The sequence below is a fragment of the Microcaecilia unicolor genome, chromosome 8 (genome assembly GCF_901765095.1).
Source record: "Microcaecilia unicolor chromosome 8, aMicUni1.1, whole genome shotgun sequence".
Lineage (NCBI taxonomy): Eukaryota > Metazoa > Chordata > Amphibia > Gymnophiona > Siphonopidae > Microcaecilia > Microcaecilia unicolor.
Window position 1 is genome coordinate 51,461,793 of NC_044038.1, and position 17,105 is coordinate 51,478,897.

At 43.4% G+C, this 17,105-nt stretch overlaps 1 protein-coding gene across 1 annotated transcript in view; it reads left to right on the forward strand.

Annotated features, from left to right (window-relative positions):
* The window catches only part of RHBDL1 (rhomboid like 1), a 101,936-nt gene that overhangs the window by 20,558 nt on the left and 64,273 nt on the right, over positions 1-17,105 (forward strand). The window contains exons 3-4 of the mRNA XM_030213342.1: positions 2,382-2,606; positions 6,067-6,215. Of these exons, the coding sequence (XP_030069202.1) occupies positions 2,382-2,606; positions 6,067-6,215 (374 nt within the window). The remainder of the gene's footprint in view (positions 1-2,381; positions 2,607-6,066; positions 6,216-17,105) is intronic.

Here is a 17,105-nt window from a genome sequence, read left to right on the forward strand (position 1 = left end):
CCCAAGTTTTAATAGCAATAATGGCAGCCAGAAGCAGAGTAAGGGCTTCTCAGGAAAAGAAAAGCCATAGATTTATTTATTTAAAAACACATTTGTATCCCACAAAACTGATTAAAACCATCCCATGTGGCAAATGTAATAATTAATAAAACAAAACAGGAATAGAGGAAAACACAATCATATACTACAACAAAAATAAAGAGCTTTTTATGATCATACTTGACCATCTAATTAAAAGCCTCATAAGACACATATTTTCAACTGTTTTCTAAACTGAAGCTTATCGCATTGTGCTCTTGGCTCAGAGGGCAATGAATTCCAAAGAGGAGGATGTGCCACTGAAAACACCATTCATTGGGAACCAGCTAACTTTGCATGCCCCAAACAAGGCACAACTTATAAATTTGCAGATGCAGAATATAATGTACTTTCTGGATAATGCCAGACCAGTAATTAATTAAGATAACCTGAAATAGTGAACAAAGGATCCCTAACAGCCCTGCAAATTATCTAGCAAACCTTACATTTAATCCTCTGCACCAGTGGTTCCCAAGGGAAAGAGGGTGGGATGATATACTACCTTTCTGTGGTTACAATCAAAGCAGTTTACATATTATATGCAGGTACTTATTTTGTACCTGGTGCAATAGAGGGTTAAGTCTGTGGTGTAGCTACGTGGGGTCATGGGGGCTTGGGCTCCCCCAAATTTCCTGTAGGCCACTGGTTTTGCTGGCGGGGGTCCCCAACCCCCACCAGCTAAAGCGTCCAGCACCAGTCTCTGGCACCACTGCGTTGCCTGCCCTGCTCTGTCTTCCCCTTACATCCAGAATGCTCCTTTTAGTGAAACTGAATTTCACTAAAAGGAGCGTGCAGGACATGAGGAAGACAACGCGGTGGCACCGGAGACTGGCGCTGGACAACGCTTCAGCTGGCGGGGTTTGGGGACCCCCGCCAACCAAGGTATTTGCTACGGCAGTGGGTGGGGAGCGGCAGGGCAGCTGGGGGGGGGGGGAGCAGCAAGATGGTGAGGGGGGGGTGGCGAGGCAGCAGACCAAAATGTGCCCCCCCCCACCTCGGGCTGTGCCCCTGGGTTAAGTGATTTGCCAAGGTCACAAACAGATGTAGTAAGAGTTAATCCCAGTTCCTCATGTCACTGCACTAACCATTAGGCTACTTCTCCACTCCAGTTTTCAGGATATCCACAATGGCACCCCAGCCAGTCAGGTTTTCAGGATATCCACAATAAATATTCATGTTTGCATATAGTGCCTCCACTGCATACCAATCTCTCTCATGAATATTCATTGTGGATATCTTGAAAACCTGACTGGTGGATATCCTGAAAACCAGGACCATATTTGGGAACCACTTCTCTGCACCACAGGCAGCCAGTACAGGGAAAAAAAAAGCAGGTTTAATATTGTGCAGCCCACAGCCAGTTTTTCAAACGAGGTCATCTTTGGCAACGCCCACCACATAGGTTTAAAATACACTAGAAACAAACTGAGAAAGAAATCAATATAACTTCTCTGTCTTCTTCCTCTCTTCTCCATCTCCTCCTCCCCACAGTGTTTTACTTGGCTCCACTGTGTTAAAGAGACATCTTAATTAAAACAGAGCTGCCAAGTTACCCAGTTCCAGGCTGGACAGTTCTGGTGTTGAACTTCTATTCCAAAGCAGTGTGGGATTTGTAGTGCCTGATCCCTGCCTATTGAAATCACTGCTACAGATTCCATAATGCACCAGGATGGAGTGTTCAGAAATCCAGGACTATCCCAAAATCTCCAGCCTGGAACTGGGTAACTTAGCGCCTCTGACTTAAAATGTACCTGACAGTCTGGAGTTAGTTGAAATTTTTGTATGTGAGGTGGTTCAGTGCTGAAATAGAACATCCTAGATGCCTGCAAAAAGGGAAAAATATTTGTTTAATTAAATATAATTGTTCCTATAATTCAGAACTTGTCAAGCACTTGTTCCAGTTTCAGCTGAACCTATCCGAGAGCTGCTTGCTGCCATAGCATATAGCCAGCCAGATGTCAGAGGACAATATCTGGGGAAAACCCACAAAATCGCAGGAAATGTAACTTTGCAATTAAGTATTTTATTATCTATCTGACAGTGTATGGTGCTTTGTATTAAAGCTGTAAAATCCTGTCTTTATATTGCCTCTTGCTATTCCCTATAGCACCATTACAGAGCTCTCTGTAGCTCCTCCTATTGAGGGATGCTAAGATTAAAGGAGCTGTAAACCCCTTCATGATCTGCACTCCTACATCATTTAATACAGTGCCTCTTTGCTGTGAAAGAAAGGTGACAAAGATCTTATGAGCAGATAGCATGGTGTTAATACATCTAACTTCAACACTGGTCTTTCTTTGCAGATTAATAGTAAACGTTCCAGCAGCTTTAAACGAGCCATCGCCAATGGACAAAGGACACTGCCACAAGATGTCTTACTGGATGAGGCCGGTCTTGGGTTCTATAAACGCTTTGTCCGATATGTGGCCTATGAGATCCTGCCCTGTGAAATGGACCGACGCTGGTACTTCTATCAGCACCGCCCATGCCCACCTCCACTGTTCATGGCTACTGTCACACTGACTCAGGTATCTTCTCCTCAATCATGTCCCATGATCTTACAGGTTCCTGGCTAATCAAGGAAACATCTTTATTGTGCTCATTTATGTTTGTATAATTTGGGGCATCTTCACAAAAATTAAAAGATAAGACATAAGCATCTTAAGGTGAAAGTTCAGCTATTTCTTCACAAAGCTTCCATTCCATGTTGGGAAGGGTCTACTCTGTATCTCTGTTCCGGAGTTCTCTTTGTCCCATATTGGAAGGGTGCTACATCAGACCTCCAGAGGGTCTCTCTCTGTTCCAGAGTTCCCTCTGTACCATAGTGGGAGGGTTCTACCTCAGGCCTCTGAAGGATCTATCTCTGTTCCGGAGTTCCCTCTGTCCCATAGTGGGAGGGTACTACCTCAAACCTCCCTTTGTTATGTACAGCTCTTGCAAGTGGAAGGTATTCTATGAAGAAGCATCTATTTTTATTCACCAAGAAGGTACCTATTTGTAGTTTATTCTATAGAAGAAACTAGGTGTCTACTTTCTTTTATAGAATACTACCATAGCAGGACAAATAAGTGTATATATTTTAGGCATGACCAATGCTCCCTCTAAGCTGAGTGGGAGTCCTACAACCACATTGCTACCATTGAAACAGCACCCCCCACTGGCAGGAATTTAAGTAGAGGACTCCCACACAGCTCTTCTTTGAACCTTTTCTAATTTCGGTATATCTTTTTTGAGGTATGGTGACCAGAATTGAATGCAATACTCAAGGTGAGGTCGCACCATGGAGAAATACAGAGGCATTTTAATATTCTTGGTCTCATTTTACATCCCTTTCCTAATACTTCCTAGCATCTTGTTTGCTTTTTTGGCTGCTGCCGCACACTGGGCAGAAGATTTCAGAGTACTGTCTACAATGACACCTAGAACTTTTCCTTGAGTGCTGACTCTTAAGGTGGACCCTAACATTGGATAACTATGATTTGAATTAGTCTTCCCAATGTGCATCACTTTGTATTTGTCCACATTAAATTTCATCTGCCATTTGGATGCCCAGCCTTCTAGTTTTCTAAGGTCTTCCTGCAATTTTTCACAATCCGCATGTGTTTTGTCAACTTTAAATAGTTTTGTGGCATCTGCAAATTTAATCACCTCACTCATTGTTCCATTTTCCAGATCATTTATAAATATGTTAAATAGCACCAATCTCAGTCCAGACCTACTATTAACCCTCCTCCATTGAGAAAAATGGCCATTTAACCCTACCTTCTGTTTTCTGTCCAATAACCAATTCCTAATCCACACCAGAACATTGTCTCTTATCCCATGACTTTTTAATTTTCTTGGGAGTTCCTCATGAGGAATTTTGTCAAAAGCTTTCTGAAAATCCAGATACACTACATCAACCAGTTCACCTTTATCCACGTTTATTTACACCTTCAAAGAAATGAAGCAAATTGGTGAGGCAAGACTACCCTCGGCTGAACCCATGCTGAATCTGTCCCATTAAACCATGTTTGTCCATTTGTTCTGTACTTTTATTCTTTATAATAGTTTCAGCTATTTTCCCCGGCACTGAAGTCAGACTCACCAGTCTCTAGCTTCCCAATCAACCCTGGAACCATTTTTAAAAATTGGCACTACATTGGCCACCCTCCAATCTTCAGGTACTATGGATGATTTTAATGACAGGTTACAGATCACTAACAGCAGATCAGCAATTTCATGTTTGAGTTCTTTTAGTACCCTGGGGTGTATGCCATCTGGTCCAGGTAATTTATCACTCTAACATGTCAATTTGGCTCAGTACATCTTCCAGGTTTACTGAGATCTTTTTCAGTTCCTCCGCATTGTCACCCTTGAAAACCATTTCTGGTACAGGTAGATCTCTTACATCTTATTCTGTAAAGACCGAAGCAAAGAATTCATTCAGTCTGCTATGGCCTTGTCCTCTCTGAGTGCCCCTTTTGGTCCTTCATGATCTAGCGGTCCCATGGATTCCCTCACAGGCTTTCTGCTTCTGATGTACCTGAAAAAGGTGTTACTATGAGTTTTTGTCTCCATGGCAAGTTTTTCATCATATTCTATTTTAGCCTTCTTTATCATTGCTTTGCATCTAGCTTGACATTGCTTATGTTGCTTCTGATTTTCCTTCGTATCCTTTTTCCATTCTTTGAAGGATGCTCTTTTGGCTCTAATAGCCTCTTTCACTTCACCTTTTAACTACTTACTACTACTACTACTTAACATTTCTAGAGCGCTACTAGGGTTACGCAGCGCTGTACAGTTTAACAAAAAGGACAGTCCCTGCTCAAAAGAGCTTACAATCTAATGGGCGAAATGTCAAGTGTCAAGTGGAGGAAGTTTAGATTACCTGAATAGAGGTATGGTGGTTAGGTGCCGAAGGCGACATTGAAGAGGTGGGCTTTGAGCAAGGCTTTGAAGATGGGCAGGGAGGGGGCTTGGCGTATGGGCTCAGGGAGTTTATTCCAGGCATGGAGTGAGGTGAGGCAGAAAGGGCGGAGCCTGGAGTTGGTGGTGGTGGAGAAGGGTACTGAGAGGAGGGATTTGTCTTGAGAGCGGAGGTTACGGGTAGGAACGTAAGGGGAGATGAGGGTAGAGAGGTAAGGAGGGGCTGCAGATCGAGTGCATTTGTAGGTTAATAGGAGAAGCTTTTAACCATGCTGGCTGTCATTAGCTCTTCTTTCCACCTTTGTTAATATGATGAATACATCTGGTCTGGGCTTCCACGATGATATTTTTAAATATCATCCACGCCTGACTTAAAGTCCTAACCTTTGCAGCCAACCCTTTCAGCTTCTTTTTAACCATTTTCCTCATTTTGTCATAGTCACCCTTTCAAAAATTGAAAGCTGCTACAGCAGATTTCTTTAGTGACTTCACTCCAGATATCAGCTCAAATTTGATCATATTATGATCACTGTTTCCCAGCAGATCCAACACTATTACCTCTCATACCATGCCCTGCATTCCACCAAGGACTAGATCTAAAATAACTCCCCACCCTTCCTTCGCCCAGACTCTACCAATATTTACACCCACCTTCAAAGTATGTGCCTTCGCATTTAGGTGCCATTTTATAGAATAGCATGTTGCCAGAATCTTAGATGTTACACACTTATGTGCCCAATATTCATGCATATGTTGGTCACTGAATGAAGATATAAGTATTACCCCTGAAGCAGCCCTGCTGGGTGAAACACTGTCGTGTTGGACATCCTTTTATCCGCTCTCTAGAATAAAGGCTTTTAATTCACCTTTTATCGTGTCTGTTTCCTCATCTTCCATTCTACTGAGACTAGTGGACCACTTTATCTGTTTTTAGGACTATTCTGGTCATTGATACATGTTTTTGGTGCCTAATGGTTAGTGCCTTCCTTACAGAATGACCTTCTTATTGCTTTGGTGCTGGCTTTTTCTTGCTATTAGGAATTCTTTACCCACTGATTCTGATCCCATTTCTGCCTATAGATTATCGTGTTTCTCTGTTATGGAGCCAGAATGAATAAGTGGGTCCTACAGACATACCATCCAGAATACATGAAGAGTCCATTGATCTATCACCCTGGGCATAGGGCTCGTGCCTGGAGATTCCTCACCTATATGTTCATGCATGTTGGGTAAGTCTGCAGCCTACAGAAGAATAAGCAGGCATCTGAATGTTGCTCTTGCTCTCCAAAGCAAGGTGGGGAATGTATTCATGGTACAGTGTGTAACTCAGGACTTACTGAACATGCAGACTAAAATATCTTTTGGAAGGGTTTACAAAAACCATGGAAGGATCAGAATGAACAATGCAATATGTACTGAATTATCCTAGGTAAGATGTTCTCTCCATATGTAGAATCATTCATTTACTTTATATTTCTCCCTTCCCCACTCTTATACCACGAGGTATCTGCCCTGCTGGAGGCAGGCATTGTCTTGGCCACCTAAAGAATATTGCAGGCTCTCTCCTGCTTAGCTTTTTCAAGCAAGTTTGTTTTGCTCATACCTTGATAATGATCAGCCTCATCCTTGAATTGGTCTCGCAAATTGCTAGTGGTCCAAAATGGTATGCAGTCTGTGCCAAAAAATGTATCAGAAGAGATTTGAAGACTTGAATATGTATACCTTGGAGGAGAGGAGAGACAGGGGAGATATAATACAGACATTTGAATTCTTAAAATAGAATAAGGAACAACACAACCATTTTCAAAAACAGAGAGGTTACAGAACTAGAAGACATGAAATGAAGTTGCAAGGAGGAAACTTAAAAGCAACATCAGGAAATACTTTTTCATGGAGAGGGTGGTGGATGCATGGGATGCTCTTCCACTGAAAGTGGTGGGGTTGAAAACAGTGACAGAATTCAAAATGGCGTAGGATAGAGACAGAGGTCTCCTATATGTCATGAAGGTGGATTGACAGTATAAAGCATTTCCACACAGTAAAACTTAAAATAACTTTAGAACTTTAAAGAAAAAGAGAGGCATGGGATGGGGAGGGGTGTACTGCACTGGATGTCAGTTTCAATCCTAAAAACAGGGGAAATAACCCCCACAAAGTCGCAGGTGCAACCCTGGCTGCCTTTCTGAGCAGATTGGATGGTCCATGCTGGTCATTGACTATTTTACTATGTTACTTAATCTTTTCAATTTAAAACAATTAGGAATATTTTGGTAGCTTTCTGACACATTTCGCTGATCTTTGCATATTCTGGTACTTGATGACCTTCTGTCTCTCCACCCATATTACCAATGCTTCTATTAGCAGTGATATTCTAATATTTATTTCCCCTTCACCCCCATATCTGGTTTTTGACACTGAACTTTTCATCCGTTGGTATGGGAACACAATTTCTTTATCCTGTGCCATTGTGTCAGGGTTGTGCTCTCAGTGTTTTTCTACACAGTGCAAATGTTTGCAGTTTCCAGAGGATGAGTCATAGCTACCTTACTGTGTCTTTTTTGGATCAGCTGTGGCTCTGTGGAGCAGAATCTACATTTGTCTGCTTTGTCCTTCATTTTGCCGAATACTGGTTGTAAACCAGGTAGTGAATAATCCACTGCCCTGTGCTGCAGTTATCAATTCTTCACCTTTTAGGCTTATGTTCCCTTCTTTTTAACTGTTCATATGTCAAGTCTTACTCTATATCCAGCTATTGAAAGAACTCTGTGTTTCTCACCGTAGTTTTTCCTGATCTAGAGTTTTTCAGTTATTTTGCACTTATCTCCTTATCTGTGCTGTGGATGCCACTTACTTCTTCTTCTTTTCAGAAGAAGACTTGTTGAAGTCTGATGAAAAACGTTGTCTGTAGTTGTTTATTTATTTTATTTATTTATTTATTTCTGACAAATTGTTTAATTTAGTACGTTAACACCTTCTAAATGTTAGGGACTGATGATGTCATTAAGTACCTTATAGTAGCTCTATACATCTCATCTATTCCTGTATGGGCCATACCTCCTTCAGCTCTTGTGGTGTCTCAGTTTTCTTAGCTAGTGTGCCGTGGCTCACTGGTTTGCCTTCAGACTTCATCAGGTGGTCATAGCAGGACTACCACAGCTGACTGCTCAGAGCCTCAGGTCAAGGTTCAAGTTTATTCAGATTTGATATATTGCACTAAGAGAGGCCTTTCAGGGTAGGGTTCCCAACTAGATCCAGATTCTTTGGTCCAGTCCTGGGCTTACCAATTGCATGCAGGGACTTGTGGTTCTGATTTCCCCAATGGATTCCCTAAGAAAAGCAAGGGCACAAGTCCCTGCGTGAATTGGGGAATGCTCAGGAATGGAAAACTCAGACAGGCAAAACTGGATCTAGTTGGCAACCCTATTTCAGGGTGGTTTACAATAACTAAAATATAAATAATGGAGAAATGAATAGGACAGGGAAGAAGGAAAGAAGAAACGTGAAGGGAGTGTCACGTTTCCCGAGCAGGAACTGGGTTTGTGAGCCCTTGGGCCACTGCCGAGGAGTGGCAGGCAAAACCACCCCACACTAGAGGCAAGGCAGAACTCTGACAAACAGTGCGACTTCACCTGCACATGGCCACTTTTCACCAAGAGTTGAGCCCCAGGCTGCAAGTGGCCGGCAGAACTTACTGGGCAAGGCAGGACTGGATACCCACTAGACTGAACCAGGACTGAGGGTCAGAGGGGAAAGGAACAAACAGGGGCAGCAGGGCAAGGAAGGGAAAGCTAAAGGGCAGGACAGAAAGCTGCAAGCAGCCACTAAAACAGGGAACAAAACACTGAACAACCAGACACAGAACTGAAAGCTGCAGAACAGCCACTAAGACACAAACAGACAAAGACCAAACACAAGACTAACCCAGAGACAGGACTAGCAAACAAACAACCTACTCTAACTACCCACTGACTAACTAAAACAGACAAGAAGCAAAGAACCAGACTGAGCAGAAGTGCAAACAGCACCCCAACAAACCTCAGGGCCTTAGACGATGCAAAGGCAAAGGCAAAGGCAGAGAATTTCCAGGCAACTACGGGGGCTGTGCAGATTCAAACGAACAGAGCAAGTCTGGCAGTCTGGAAGATCCGGTCCGGACTAGCCTGAAATCTGGAATGGATGACAATAACCAGACAGTTCATTGCAGCCATCAGGTGGCGAGAGGAAGGAGAGCACGAAACATGGGCACAACCGTGACAGGGAGAGAGGGAGAGGCTATATTGCAGGCTAGGTAGGTCAGTGACTTTAAATAGGAAGGTCTTTAGCCAAGATTTAAATATGTCCACTGACTCTTCAAGACAGAGTGGGAAGGCATTCCATAGTGAAAGGATGAATAGAACCAAAGCAAACAGGTAGGAATGATGGTATAACAAGATAATTGTGGTATGAAGAGCAGAGGTTTCTGGACGGGATGTAAGGTATCAATAGTTGTGATAAGCATAAAGGGAATTTGCAGTGGTGTACCTTGTAAGTCAAACAAAGAAACAGAGAAAAATGTAGGCAGATAAAGACCATACATGACCTATCCAGTCTGCCCATCCATGCCATCTACCATCCCTATAACTCCCTTAGAGATCCTATGTACTTGTCCCAAGCTCTCTTGAATTCAGAAATTTGTTTTTGCCTCTGCCACTTCCACCGTGAGGCCGTTCCACAAATTCACCACCCTTTCTGTGACGAAATATTTCCTCAGGTTACTTCTGAGTCAATACCCTTTCTCTTTCATCCTATGCCTCCTTGTTCAAGAGTTGCCTTTCAATTGAGAGATTCACCTTCTGTGCATTTATGCCACATAGGTAATGTCTCTATCATATTTCTCTCCCCCCCCCCCCCCCCCGTCTTTCTTCCAAAATATACATATTGAGATTTTTAAGTCTGTCCCCATATGCCTGACCATTTTAGTAGCTGCCCTCTGGACCAACTCTCTCCTGTTTATGTCTTTTTGAAGGTGTGGTCTCCAGAATTGTACACAATGTTTTCTATGAGATCTCACCAGAGTCTTCTACAGTGGCAACATGACCTTCTTTTTCCTACTGGCCATTCCTCTCCCTATGCACCCAAGTATCCCTCTAGCTTTCGCCATCACGTTTTCTACCTGTTTGGCCACCTTAAGATCATCACATATGATCTCACCCAAGTCCCGCTCCTATTTCATGCATAAAGGTTCTTCACCCCTTAAACTGTAACATTCCCTCAAGTTTTTGGCAGCCCAAATGCATGACCCTGCATTTTTTAGCATTAAATTTTAACTGCCAAATTCCAGACCATTCCTCTAGCTTTGCTTCCTTATGTTATCCACTCTGTCAAGGGTGTCTACCCTATGGCAGATTTTGGTATCATCCACAAAGAGGCAAACCTTATCAGACAGCCCTTCAGCAATATTGCTTACAGAAATGTTTAAAAGAGCCTGCCCAAGAACTGAACCTTGTGGCACACCACTGGTAACATCCTTTTCCTCAGAATGAGCTCCATTTACCATTACCCTCTGTCGCCTTTCACTCAACCAGCTCCTAACCCAGTCATTTACTTTAGGGCCCATATTGAGGGTACTCAGATTATTTATTAGTCATCTATGCAGAACTGTGTCAAAGGCTTTCCTAAAATCTAAATTCACCACATCTAGTGCTCTCCCTCATTCCAACTCTCTGGTCACCCAGTCAAAGAAATTAGACCTGCTTCTAGTGAAACTATGTTGCCGCAGGTCCTGTAATCCATTGGATTCCAGAAACTTTACTATTCTCTGTTTTCCATTAATTTACTTACAACGGAAGTCAGACTTACCAGCCTGTAGTTCCCAACTTCTTCCTTACTTCTGCTTTTATGGAGAGGGACCACATCTGCTTTTCTCCAGTCCTCCAGCACCACTCTAGAGAAGCTTTGAAAAGGTCAGCCAACAGAGCCACTAGAACTTCCCTAAGTTCCTTCAGTCTCCCATGATTCTGTAGCCATAGTAAGAGCTGTAAAATCTAGACCTTGTTTCAGAGTTCCCTGTTCTCTGTGAAATCACCTCAGGAGACTGGAGGGGGAGGGTCAGATGGAAGTGGAAGCAGTTGTGGTAGTCGCCTGTAGATCTTCTCCCTTTCTCCATTCTGATTCCAATATGGTATTCAGAGGAGGACCGTTACAATGCAATGTCTCAGACCTCAGGCTCTTGCTCTGCTACCCAATGATGATGGTATCCACTTTGAGCCATAGGGGACACTGACTGTAGTTCTGTGCAGTTCAAATCACCCCACTCTGGGCCCTGGCAACAGAGCAAAAGGATGCAGCCTGAGAACTGGGCTGCTGCTGTTCTCCAGACACTTAGTTGGGATCAGAGGAAGCAAGGAATTGGAGAAAAGGAAGTCTAAGGGGATTGAAGGGAATGGGGGGTAGGCTGAGTGAGGGGATCAAATGGAGAGCAAAGAGTGAGTGAAGCGATGGAATGTGATTGAGGAAATCAACATGAGTAAGTGCTGAGTAAATAAGAGGATCAGTGGGATGTGGGTTGAGTTAGGGGATCAGATAGTTGTGATGCGGATAGGTGTAACAGCAAAATACCTCTATGAAAACTAGCCCTGTTTAGTGCCTCTTATTGTTGTCCGCCCTTTCTTGTTCCAATCCCAGGCCTGTGGGAATGTGTCTGAGTCCTTCCCTTAGAAGGCATTTATATCCTGGGTCTTCTGCCTCCCTTGTTCCTCTGTGTCTCTATGTTTGATGTCACCAAGCCTCCAGTTCAAATTGTGGTGTTCCCAACAGTATCCTATTTGGTGCTATTCCTGCAGCTCTGGCACATGGCTTCTATGGGAATACCTGGAGGAATTGCATCACTAGCTCGGGCACATAGATGTGATCATCAGGGTCTTAAGACTGTTTGCATGAGTCATATCCTTGCTAATCAATTAAGTAATAACTGTCCCCATGCATGATGTTAGAATCCAGCAACTTTCTGTCTTAAATTTCCTATGGCTACAAAGTGTGATGATGGAAGAGTTCTTTGACCTGGACATGCCAGGCTTCACCAATGGAAGATGGAATATTGAAGTATTTACTACATCAAAGGTAGCATGGGCTTAAAGATTAGTGGATTTTCCTCTCAATCATAAAATTTCCAATAAATCCAACTTTGCTGAAGGTCTTAACATTTTTAGATGTTGCACAGACAATGCTTCGTCTCATTTTTTATCTGTCCAACTCTTCTGTTTTCTTTTAGTTTACATTAGGATTTGTTGAAGGTGTTCATGAGTCTCTTCTACTGTACATGCATGGGCCTTAGTTTGCCCGATATTCTCTATCTAAAGCCTAAGGTAGAGTGCATAATTTATAAAGAGTTGGGTCTTCTGTGTAGTGGATTGGATTGCATTGTTGTATGCAAATTCCAGGGAGGGGAGAAGTTCAATCCTGATGAAAAGCTACAAAAGCAACACAAATTTTGCTTTCCAATACCCTTTCTGTGTTTATTCATTCTTCTAGGAGTCATACAGTATATAGAAGATAGCCAGATCTGATTTCTACTTGGGAAATAGTCTCCTTACAGAATCTTGATGTAAAGCGATGGCATTGAGTTTAATTGTGCATTCTGTGAAAAACTATTTTCTACGATTTTGTATTAAATGTGCCGCTTTTAAACTTCCTTGACAGTTTTCTAGTCTTTCTGAAGAAACAGTGTGTTTTAAGCCTGTATATTCAAAGACATTTAACCGGCAAGGATCGGCACCTGGCTGGTTAAAAGACATATAGCTGGCTATCTTCCAATAATCAGCGGGACATGGCTAGCCATGTCCTGCTGAATATTGCTGGTTAGCAGATAGTTTATAGCCAGTTATATCAGGTGATATAACTGGCTCGGCGTATCGCTGCTTAAATTGAGTGGCCAGATTTGGCCATTGTCAAGGCGGTCTTATCTTTGGCTGGTTTGATTTTGACCAGCCAGCGCTGAATATCGGCTTGGCTGGTCAAAGTCTAACCGGCCAAAAGTAAGCTGGATATGCAATGCCAGTCACTGGAAATGACCTGGCATTGACTATCCAATTTTAGCTAACTCCCGCGGTCTGAATATCTGCCTCTATGTGCTTTGAAAATGAGCATCAGAGTCTGGTTGCACTGTTGAGCGATACAGAGGCTTTATGTTATTTTCTGTTTTATTCTCCATTCTTTTCTGAATAATTCCTCATGTTCTTTATTTGACTGCTACCTCTCTCCGAGCAGAGGATTTCAACATATTAGACTAGATTCTATATATAACGCCTGAAAAATTGGCACGAAAATATTTCCACCTAGGCGTATTCTGTAAACCGTGCCTAGATTTAGGCACAGTTTATAGAATATGCCTAGCTGATTTATAGAATACGCCTAGTGTCCATGCCTGCACCTGAATCTAGGCAAATCCATTTATGCCAAGTAAAACTTGGTGTAAATACTGGTGCCTAAGTTAGGCACGAAGGAGGTGTATTCTATAACAGTGTGTGTAGATTTTCGGAATGCCCACGGTCCGCCCATGGCCATGCCCTTTTTTCGCAGCACGCATTAGAATTTACGTGCACTACTTTACAAAGTACGCCTAGCAAGTTGTGAGCGTAAATTCTAATTAATGCCAATTAGTATCAATAATTGTTTAGTGGCAATTATCAGCACTAATTGACTTGTTATGAAATTAAATTGCATGCGCAAATCCATAATATGACCGGATTTGTGCACGCAATTTTAGTCATGCTATATAGAATCTAGGGGATTGTCCACAATAATGCCTTTTTCTGGGTAATGACTCCTAAGGTAGAACTTTGCATCATTTAGCTATAGTTGGGTTCCTCTTCCCTACTGCATCATTTGCACTTGTCCACATTTAATTTCATCTGTCATTTGGATGCCCAGTCTTGCGGTCTCACAAGGAGAGTTGGAGGCTGTGCTAGGGAGGTCTGGCAGGCTCATCTGAACTAGATGTTTAGGATAGCAGTTGAGACTAGCAGTGGAATCATCCATCTCATAGCAATTGAAACATTTTCCTCCCAGATTCCAAGTACTGGGCAAAATAGATGGGCTACTGCCCTTCTCCTTGAACCCTTATAAAAGATTTCTTCCTTCACTCCAGACCTGAACATTCCTATGTCTCCTATCTAAAGACAGCATAGTCAGTCACCATAGCAACCCAGGTGCATTTCATACTGTGCACACTACAGTAATTACAGGACTCTGAATACAAGGCCTCTGCTAACAGCACTCTTAGAAAGAAAACAGCACTGCAGGTTTATAAACTTCCAAGTCAAATCTAAAGCAGCAGAGCTTGGTGTTGCTTTTAAATGTCAGCTGGGTATACCAAGTCTCTATACTTTGCACAGATTTTCAGTTTATCAGGATTGTGTCTGGAAATCTGTTCATAAAACCTCAGAAACATTAAATGGTTCTGAAGGTGCTGGAGTTTCACCACAGTGCTGGTGTTCAGGGTTCCTTCACAGTTCAGGAGCTGAGACTGCATCTCAGTAAAGACAGTATATTTCACAGTGCAGGCAGTAGTTTCTGTCATTTTTCAGGAGCTAAGGTTTTATTGCAATGGAGGCAGTAGGTTTCAGTGACAGTGCAGGAGCTGAGGTTCCATCACTGTGCAAGTAGTTCAGTTCCATCACAGTGAGGAAGATGAGACTCCACCTCATTGAGGCGATGAGATCCTTTTGCAGTATAGTTAATGGAGTTCCATGACAGTGCAGGAGCTGTGGTTCTCCATGGACAGAATGCATCTTGCAGCCCCACAATAGAAGTGACTCTTCCCTGACGTCACAGTCCCGGAACTCTAACAAGCATTTTTAAAACAAAATAATGTAGCAACGAATATGCTCGTGCTTCCCACGCTCCACTACACCCTATAAATACCAGGTGTCCCGTGCCCCTGACAGTTTCATATAATAGCTAGCGTCAACTGCAGGGAGGGTAGGGCGGGCTTGTGTGGCTGCAAGATGATCTGTCCAAGGAGAACTACCTTTACAGGTAAGCAACTCGTATTTCTCCATGGACAGAATGCATCTTGCAGCCCCACAATAGAAGACTCCCAAGCTACACAGGTAGCAGTCCCACAGAATAAGAATATTGAAAAAGTGAATAATTAAACTGGTACCTGTGGTAGGAGGTGGAGGTAGTTGATGCTTCACACGCTGGAAGACAACACTGCCTGGCCAAAACTTGATTCGGCTGAAGAGGCAGTGTCAATGCAGTAGTGTTTTGCAAAAGTATGAGTCGTTGCCCAAGTTGCTGCTTTACAGATGTCCTGCAGTGGCGTCCTTTGTAAGTGTGCCATAGTGGCAGCCATGGCTCTCAGATGGTGAGCCGTGACCCGTGGAACTTCGGTGGCCACTCCTGGATGATGAGAGTTGGCTAACTGATAACATAAAGTAATGCATTTCGCAATCCACTGCGACAAGGTGCCCTTGGTAACTAGTTTCGGAGGAGTAGACCTCAAAGACAGAAATAACTGAGATGATCGATTTTTAGATTTCGTTCGTGCCAGATAGATGCGAAGAGCTCTCAAGCAGTCTAAAGTGTGCAACCGTTGGTGTTCCTCTGTTCCATGTAGAGGAGGATGAAAGGTTGGCAGCACAATGAGTTGATTCATATGAAAAGGAGATACGACCTTGGGGAGAAACTTAGGGTGTGTACGTAGAATTACTTTATCATGCAGTAATTGTGTGTATGGTAGGTAATGTACTAGTGCCTGAATCTCCCCAATTCTACGTGCTGACGTAAGTGTAATGAGAAATAACGTTTTCCAAGTGAGGTACTTGATAGCCGTACCATCTAGTGGTTCAAATGGCGATTTCATCAGCGCGTCCAACACCAAGTTAAGATCCCATGCCGGTGGTGGCTGACGAACAGGAGGGTACAGATGTATGATACCCTTAATGAACCTCTTTGACAATGGATGCTGCATAAGCGTGCAATTATCTACAGAGTCATGCAGAACTGACAGCACTGCCAGGTGAAGTCTAATGGATGTGGCAGAGAGGCCAGTTTTTGCAAGATGAAGGAGATATTCTAATACCCGTGGAATGGATACAGTTTCTGGGTGGAGATCGTGCTTGGAGCACCATGCTGAAAATCGCCGCCATTTTGCGTCATAAGATTTCAACGTCGAATCTTTCCTGGAGGCAAGCAGAACTTGAAGTACCCCCTGTGAAAACATCATGGGCGACGTGGCCCCAGTAACCACGCTGTCAGGTGAAGAGACGGTAGGTCCGGATGTAGAAGGGTACCGTGATTTTGTGTGATCAAATCTTGTTCCAGAGGTAAAAGGATCGGAGGTTCCTGGATCAGTGTTAGTAGCAAGGGAAACCATGCCTGCCGTGGCCAATGTGGCGCTATCAGAATGAGTGAAGCCGCCTCCAGTTTTGCCTTCTGAAGGACCTTGGAGATGAGAGGAAAAGGAGGGAAGGCATAAAAGAGACTCTCCGTCCAAGGGATTTGAAACGCATCGTCCGCTACGCTGCTCTGACTGGGATACCTCGAGCAGAATTTGGGACATTTGTTGTTGTGAGGGGAGGCAAATAGATCGACCTGAGGATGTCCCCACCTGTTGAACAGGTCTTGCGTAACTGTGTTCTTTAGCGACCACTCGTGAGGCATAAGTTGCCTGCTGAGAGAATCTGCGATCGCATTCTGTACCCCTGGAATGTAAGTTGCTGTGATTGTGGATTCCAAAGTTAGAACAATGTGCCAGAGCTGCATGGCTTCCTTGCACAGTTGCCAGGAACCCATGCCTCCTTGTTTGTTGATGTAAAACATCGCCACCTGATTGTCCGTTCGTATTTGAATATATTGTTTGTAAAGGTGCTGTTGAATGCTTTGCAAGCTAACTTTACCGCTCTTAACTCCAGTAGGTTGATGCTGTACTTTGCTTCTGATAAGGTCCAAATACCCTGTGTTTTGTAAGTCCCACAGTGTGCTCCCTAACCCTGTTTGGAGGCATCGGTTGTTAGGTAACGGGTGGGCTGTCGCTGCCGAAACAGCATTCCCTGGAGAAGATTCGGAGTGCAGGTCCACCACTGAAGAGTATCTTTTGTTCGACTGAACCCAGTAGGCCTTCAAATGCCACTGTAGAT